Source organism: Crocuta crocuta, unplaced genomic scaffold, assembly GCF_008692635.1.
Source record: "Crocuta crocuta isolate KB4526 unplaced genomic scaffold, BGI_CrCroc_1.0 scaffold102, whole genome shotgun sequence".
Classification (NCBI taxonomy): domain Eukaryota; kingdom Metazoa; phylum Chordata; class Mammalia; order Carnivora; family Hyaenidae; genus Crocuta; species Crocuta crocuta.
In genome coordinates, this window is record NW_027530019.1 from 5,925,431 (window position 1) to 5,933,053 (window position 7,623).

General features: G+C 40.0%; 1 protein-coding gene across 2 annotated transcripts in view; it reads right to left on the minus strand.

The window, feature by feature from the left end:
• Nucleotides 1–2,935: 2,935 nt before the first annotated feature.
• Nucleotides 2,936–7,623, minus strand: part of DUT (deoxyuridine triphosphatase) — a 12,065-nt gene continuing 7,377 nt past the window's right edge. For both annotated transcript variants that reach the window (XM_077764457.1, XM_077764456.1), the window contains exons 5-7: nucleotides 3,699–3,773; nucleotides 3,486–3,556; nucleotides 2,936–3,066 (exon numbers count right to left, since the gene is read on the minus strand). In XM_077764457.1, the coding sequence (XP_077620583.1) occupies nucleotides 3,010–3,066; nucleotides 3,486–3,556; nucleotides 3,699–3,773 (203 nt within the window). In that variant the 3' untranslated portion in view covers nucleotides 2,936–3,009. The remainder of the gene's footprint in view (nucleotides 3,067–3,485; nucleotides 3,557–3,698; nucleotides 3,774–7,623) is intronic.

Consider the following 7,623-nt stretch of genomic DNA (forward strand, 5'->3'; position numbering starts at 1 on the left):
TTCTGACACTAGCTCCCCGGAGAGAGGGTCAGATCTCACAGGTTAAGGGTTCAGTCCCACAGGACTGGCCCCCAGCCCTGCCAACACACACTTCAGATGCCAGTAACAGGCCCAGGTTGTCACCTCTGCTGCTCACCAAACGGCTATAGATCGGAGGTTCGAGGGAACCCCCCCCAACTTTCAGCTTAATTTCCTAGAGCATCTCACAGAACTGAGGGACACACCTTCGTTCAACAGTTTATTAACTATGATAAAAGATCCAGATGGAAGAGGTGAGTAGGGCAAGGTATGCGGGGTCTCGGGCATCCACGCCCTCTCCAGGTTGTGCCGCTCTCCCAGCACCTCCAGTGTGCACCAACCCGGAAACTCTCCCAATCTCCTATTTTTGGGGTTTTATGGAGGCTTCAGTATGTCGGCGTGATCTACCGTTAACTCCATTTCTAGCCCATCTCCTGTCTCAAGAGAATAGGGGGTGGGGTTAAAAGTTCTAAGCTTCTAATCATGGGGTGGTCTTTCTGGGACTCAGGAAGCCACCCAGAGTCACCTCACTTGAACAAGACAGTCATCACCCAGTAGATTACAAGGGTTTCAGGAGCTCTGTGTGAGCAACTGGGGTCAAAGGCCAATATTAGAATGAGAGATGTGCCTAGTGCTCTTATCACTTAGGAAATGACAGTGGTGTAGGAACTCCATGCCAGGAATCCGGGGCAGAGACCAATATGTATTTTCTCTTATCTCACAGCCACCATCTTCTATAGATTAAATGCACTGATCCTACCTAGTTCCAGCCTCTCAGGTCACATATGACAAACCTAATTCCCTTTCTGAGTCTTTATCTAAGATCTGTCATACACCTAGGGACCTTCTATAGCCACCTCTCCTCCCGTTCTCCCACCCCCAACACACACGCTTTTTCTACAATGTCCCCACCAGAGATCTTCCATCTATCCCTCATGAACACAGTTCCAAGTCTCTAACTTTCAGAGTAGACTCAGATGTGAACAACTTTCCATAAGCCTGGTGCCCAAATGGAAAGACGCCAGGATGAACATGCTAGAGAACTTTCATTCACCATCTCTTCCATTCTGTGTGCTGTCTACCACTCACAAGACTGACGGCACCGCAAAGAACATGGGCTTCAAGCCACAGGACCTGAGTTTTAAGAGTGGTCATCTCAGCTGAAATGTGAAGCAAGCTACTAAATGCCTCTGTGCCTCTGTCACCTATAGAGTGTTTTACCAGTGCACCCGGGCAGCTCAGTCTAAGCATCCAACTTTGGTTCAGATCATGATCTTGCAGTTCATGGGTTTGAGCCCCACATTAGGCTCTGTGCTTTCTGTGCTTGGAATCTGGAGCCTGCTTCAGATTCTGTGTATCCCCCTCTCCCTGCCCACACTTTCTCTCAAAAATAAATAAACCTTAAACAATTTTTTTAAAAAGTTTTTTATCTACTCTCCCACAGGTATGCTATGAGAAGAAAAAAAAACAGTTTCTAACGTGCTTAATAGAGTGGATTTTCAGTAAGTGGGAACTAACATTAACAGTGTAACCTAAGACCGAATCCCTTGGCAGTCATATCGTACCATTTGTTCTTACTCAACTGTTACTATGTATTGGTGTTCAGAGGATAGAAACCACTAGTTTAGCAGAATGAGATTTATTTAAATTTTACTGACTGCAGAAATAATTTATATCATGACCAGTATAAACATGAACACATGAATATGTAATTCAAACAATGTTCACAATATTTACCCAACTGACATGTGTTGTCCTCTGCTGTTTCCCTATTTCATTTTTAAAAATGCATTAGAGGAGTTGATTTCATGATTCACTAATGAATTGTGACCGACAGATGGGAAATGCTACACCGCAGGTTACAAAATGGTCTAAAGACGAAAAGGTCTAAAGAATCGCTGTAAGGACGGAAGACACACTCTAGTCTGGGCTTCCAGGAACGGGGCAGCGGAGAGCTGTCGGCTCCAGAAGCACTCCATCTGCACGACCCACACTCACAAAACAATGTCTTCTCATGAGCCTCCCGCTAGTGCATCTGATCCACAAAACCCAAGGGACACCCACAGCCCTTGTGCAAAGGGGCCTGGGCAATACAGTGCAGGGAGCCACGCCTACAAGGTTGCAAATGATGTTAATCACAAGCTAATCCACAGAAGCAGCCCCTACCTGCGATGAAATGCTGCTTACACGTATTAACTCAGAAGTACTGGGGAAGGGCAAGCCCAGGAGCTTAAAACGCACATCGTTGGCTCTACTTTATCCCTATTAAACTGCCTGTCTTCTTGGCTATGCTCTATTATTGCCAGCGAGAGAAACGCATACAACTTGTACCATTTATTTGATGGAATGAAATCAGAAGACGAACCAACTGGAAACCCCTATGCTGCATCTCCTTCACAAGCAGAGTTCTACCCTGCAAACCGGGGCCTACCAAAAGGATGATTAAAAATTAAAAATAAAAATGAAAAAATAACCTGAGGATGCTCTTCTTCCTAAGGTCTCAAAGAATCTTAAGATCAAAACCATGTTTGAGAGCAATGAAGAGAAGGGACGGACAAGGAGTGACTTCAACTTCTTTTTAGTTCATTTTGTGCAATAATTTGTATCTGTGAAAGAATTCGAATTTATGGAATGAAAGGTACTACTTATGATTTACAAAGCAATTTAATAAAGTAAAGAGGCACCATTTAGTGAATTAAATAATACAGGGATTTTTGGATCTGTAATTGATATACATTTGATGAAAAAAATAAACACTTGGTATTAGGTCACCAAACGGATTAATACAACAATCACATGTACAAAAACACAAGCCAGTAAGTTTCTTTGTGACCCCAACTGAGGGATCTTTTCCTTAATCCTCAACCAGTTTTAGAAGCTAACACTAGTAAGTCTACAGAAGTACAAAACACCGAAACACTTTAAACAAAGACTCTGTTTTATTTTTAAAGAAAAAGTAGGTTTTCTCATTTTCTATTCTTGGCATAAATTTTAATTCTTCCCAGTAGAACCAAAACCTCCTGAACCCCTTTCAGTGTCATCCAAAACCTGAAAAGACATAAAGGTGGTAGCCAGGTAGTTAATTTCAGACCCTCTTTCGGGTCTCTCTAGCTCCTAATCTGTGAGAACTTTTTATTCCTGGTGTTTCATCCTTTTGAAAAGGAGATTACAGAAAATTAAATTTTTAAAAAGCTCCATAAATAAAATATTGGACAATTTTCAAAATAGCTAGAGAAATAGAATAAATTTTAGAGTATATTCAAATGATGTATTATCCAAAGTAATGCTACATAATAGCTACGAAAAACATTTCAAGAAATTCTAAGAGTTTAATTTTGCTTAAAATAGGGCTCTTGCATTTGCTATAATTTAGCTGCAAATAGCATCTGAAATCCTTGAAATTGTATTTTTCCCTTCACCGAAGGCAGTACGTCACTTACTCCCAACTCAGCTTTTATGATACTTACCTGAACTTCCTCTATTTCTGGATAAAAAATCCGTTCACAAATGAGCTGTGCAATTCGATCACCCTTTTTGACTTCAAAAAGAAAAAAGAGTTTATTACTGATATTTTATTGACACCACCCCTATATCTTGCCTTAGAGGAGTAAGCACGTGCTGTTTAGACACTCCTAACTGAAAACTCGCTGCGTTTATGGGATTGTATGTAGTCAACGTACCTTCAAACTTTTCTTTGCCAAAATTAAAGAGTACGACACCCACATTTCCTCTATAATCTTCATCTATGACGCCAGCTAAAGAGAAAAAAATAGCATTAGCATGGTTTTTATGCCACCCAAGCACTGAGGGCATATGATGACCTCAAAAATCATTCTTCTGTAGCTCTAAGTCTTTAGCCTCACAAATGAGTAAGTGGATCTTGCTCTTGCAAAATCTCAAAGCTAAGAAATGATATTACTAAAATGCAAATACATAGAATTCATAACACGGCCCTGATTTTCCAACCTGTCACCCTTACAAGTGGTGACCGCTTCCTATTCTAAACTGGGAATAGGGACTTAGCATCTCAGGTGGGTCATCCTGAACTGCTCCCTCCAACATCACTGTTCATCTGCTGCACGCCTACTAAAAAGACTGGGAGAAAATTACGATTTGGGTCTTAAAGGCTTTTCCTGGTAGCAGCCTCCCACTAATATCCAGGTTGAAATGTGATTGAGTCATAAATGAAAGATGTCAAGAAGCCTGAAGATCTGCCGTAGAAGTCAAGGCTGACACTGTTAAGCACCAGTCTGGCAAATATCAGAACAGTCATTTCTGTAATAAATATGGAGGTGAACCTTTCAGTTCATATTCTTCCTCGCCTTTTAATGTGAGCCACAATCCTTTCTTAGAGAGCATGGTCTCTCAGAAGACATGAGCACATAAGCTTAGTAACGAGTACACTTTTACGTGAAACCACGTGTAATCAGTACCTGTTTGAGATTATAAATACAAGGAAAGCAAATCTTTGCAGGAGAGAAACTTGCATCAGAGCCCCGCCTTGGCCCAGAGAAGATAGAGTTCCCAGGCTTGTTAGCATTTCAGCTTGGGTCAAGAATTTAAAGCACTTTCATAAACACAAGCACAGGTAATATAGGTCCACTGGGACTTCCCAATTCCTCTTTTACTGTTGAGACCGAATTCACAGCTCAACGGTTTTCATTGCATTCAGAATTGTGTAACCATCACCACAGTCAATTTTGGGGAATATTTTCTTTGCCTCCAAACAAAATCCCCGACCATTCAGGAGTCACTTCCTTTCCTCCTCACCATTGCCCCCCTTGCCAATTTCCTTTTATATATGCTCATTCTTTCCCCTCCGTTTGGAAAACGATAGATAGGGTTCATGTGACCCTAATTAAATCTTACATACTAGTAACACCCCACCTCCTAAACAAACAAACAAAACTCTTATTAGACAAAAAAAAAAAAAGAGAAAAAAGAAAAAAAATCAGGAACATAGCTCAATGGGTACTAATACTGGTTGGCCAGACTCATAATTATTTGAAGGTCAACTGAGAAAAAACCTTTTTTTTTTAAGAACAAGGTTAAACATTCCTTTTCAATTTTCTCAAATTGGGGGGGTGGGGAGGATGGTGGGTAGTGAATTTTTTAAAAAGTTCCAGCACAGGGAAAAATACTTAGATTTTTCCACTGGATTACAGTAGAAGTTTAAATGAATCCCTGTGTTTTATGAATGAATTACTAGGGATAAGTGAAAGTGAATTCAAGCACTCTTAAAAAAGTTCCTGACACAACACTTTTAAGAGTTTGAATTAAAGTAAATTTTTAACAGTGGGAAGAATGAGTATGAAAGTAGCAGAAAGGCAGCAGAAGTGGTTCATATCATGTGTAGACTGGAGGAAACAGTCTATGCTTATCTAGTTGTACAGAAGCAAATTCAAAGAATTCAAAGACCAATTCAAAGAATACCGAAGCCTGCCTTCTTTCCCCACTGCCACCTGACCATTAAATTAGTCCTTAATGTATACTGAAAGGATTGACAGGAAGATGGGGCCAGCGGTTTTCTTATATGCAGCAAGTTGTGGCTGTAGAGGACAATGTGGATCAGATGCAGTATAGGAACTCCTGCAGAGAACATGCCGTTCCATGCTAGAACAGATGACCCCAGAAGGCCATGGCATCTCCAAGGTGGAAATCTGAAGTGAGGCTAGTACTCGCTTCTCTAGAAAGGGTTCAAGGAAGACAATGTGGACCAACTTCCGAACTCTTAGTTTCTACTTTATAAGAAAAATTTTAGGGGCGCCTGGGTGGCTTAGTCGGTTAAGCGTCCGACTTTCGCTTAGGTCATGATCTCGCGGTTCGTGGGTTCGAGCCCCGCGTCGGGCTCTGTGCTGACTGCCAGCTCAGAGCCTGGAGCCTGTTTCAGAGTCTGTGACTCCCTCTCTCTCTGACCCTCCCCTGCTCGCACTGTCTCTCTCTCTCCTAGAAATAAATAAAACATTAAAAAAAAAAAAAATTTAAAAAAAAAAAGAAAAATTTTAGATTACCCAAATAGTAGGCATACATATAAAGTAAAAGCTAATCATGTTTCCCTACCCTCACTTGGGTAGCCAGTGTTATAGCAAGATTTTACGTGTTACTTTCTTTTTTTCCACTTAAAGTATCAGACATCCTTTGCAATTAATATATAAATATGAATCTTAGTCCGAGTCTTAGTCTTTTGAAATCCGAGATACGGAAATACAGTACCGTTATCCCCGTGTTAACTATTCTCTTACATGCTCTCACTCAGGTCACTTTTGCATCTTTGCTATAGTAGACAGAGCAGTCCTTTACAGATGTCCTTGCACATTCATGATTTTCAGTCTCCTCAAAAAGTTTCCAAAAAGCACTTTTCTGATCAAAGGGTGTGTACAGTTTAAGTTTTAATGGATATTTCTGGATGACTTTGTGAAAAATTCAAACTTCTATCAGCAATACTTAAGAAAGCCCATTTCCAAAGTCCTTGGCAGTTCCAGATGGCAGCAATCTTAAAAAAAAAACAAACAAACTCTGGCCAATGTGATGAGTGAAAAATGGTATCTCCTGGCTTTACTTTGCATTTCCCTGATGACGAGTGAAGCTAGAATTTTCTCCTCTGCATATTTGTTGCACATATGTATGTCTTCCTCTGGATTTTGTTTATGATTTTTCTCCTTATTTGTTTGGGCATTTAAACTCTTTTTCCTATGGCCTGCAAGTATTTCTGTTTTTACTTTCTGGTATCTTCTACCATACAAAAACACTCCCTTTTTGTAAAGGCCTTTGCCGTATATCCATAAAGTAGTATGAATCAAACTCATGTGGTCGAATGTCTTGAATTCTGCAAAGCCAGATATCTACCCAGATTTTATGCTTGGCACACAAAAATGAGAAAAGCCCTTTAACTCACTAAAAGAAATGAAGTCGTTTGAAGTCAATTAAAATGTATGGCAGGGAAGAAAGTGCCCTCAATTAATACTTTTTTTTTCTTAGCATGAATGCTAATAGTATGAAAAATCCAATAGTTCCAAGTTTACTTATTACTCGAAGACAATTTGACCTTCAAAAAACCCAAGACATTCTTTTCTACATAAGGAACATAAGCATCAGGGATATTTCTCTTCATGAGAATGCAGAAAGTATTTTGAAGTTATCACTGGAAAAATCATACATTGGAACTGGCAGGGTAATTAACTGACTTCAGGCAAAAGTTTTACTGTGTCATGACTTTGGCATGTCATTTGCTGGAAACCTTCTTTAGTGAAAACTACCCACACCTACCAGATGTGGATTCTGAACAGAATCCTGCATACTCAACTTTTCCCTCTGACCCTTATTTACGGCCTGGGACTTCTAACAACATCTCTCTTTTGAACCAAAAACAGTGGCCAATGATGATAAGTGTGTGCCTAAGAGACATTTTTAAGACACTCTGCATCCAAGAACACACCACAATGTGATTTTAGGAACAATACCACACCAACCACCAGGCAACCTAACTTTCCATTTCTTTTACATGAATTTTTTTTTCAGGAGGTTGTTTTAAACAGAGCAAAAAGGAGTAACAAAATCAGGAGAAAAAAGTTGCCCCATTAAAAGAAAAAAAAAAAAAAAAAAAAA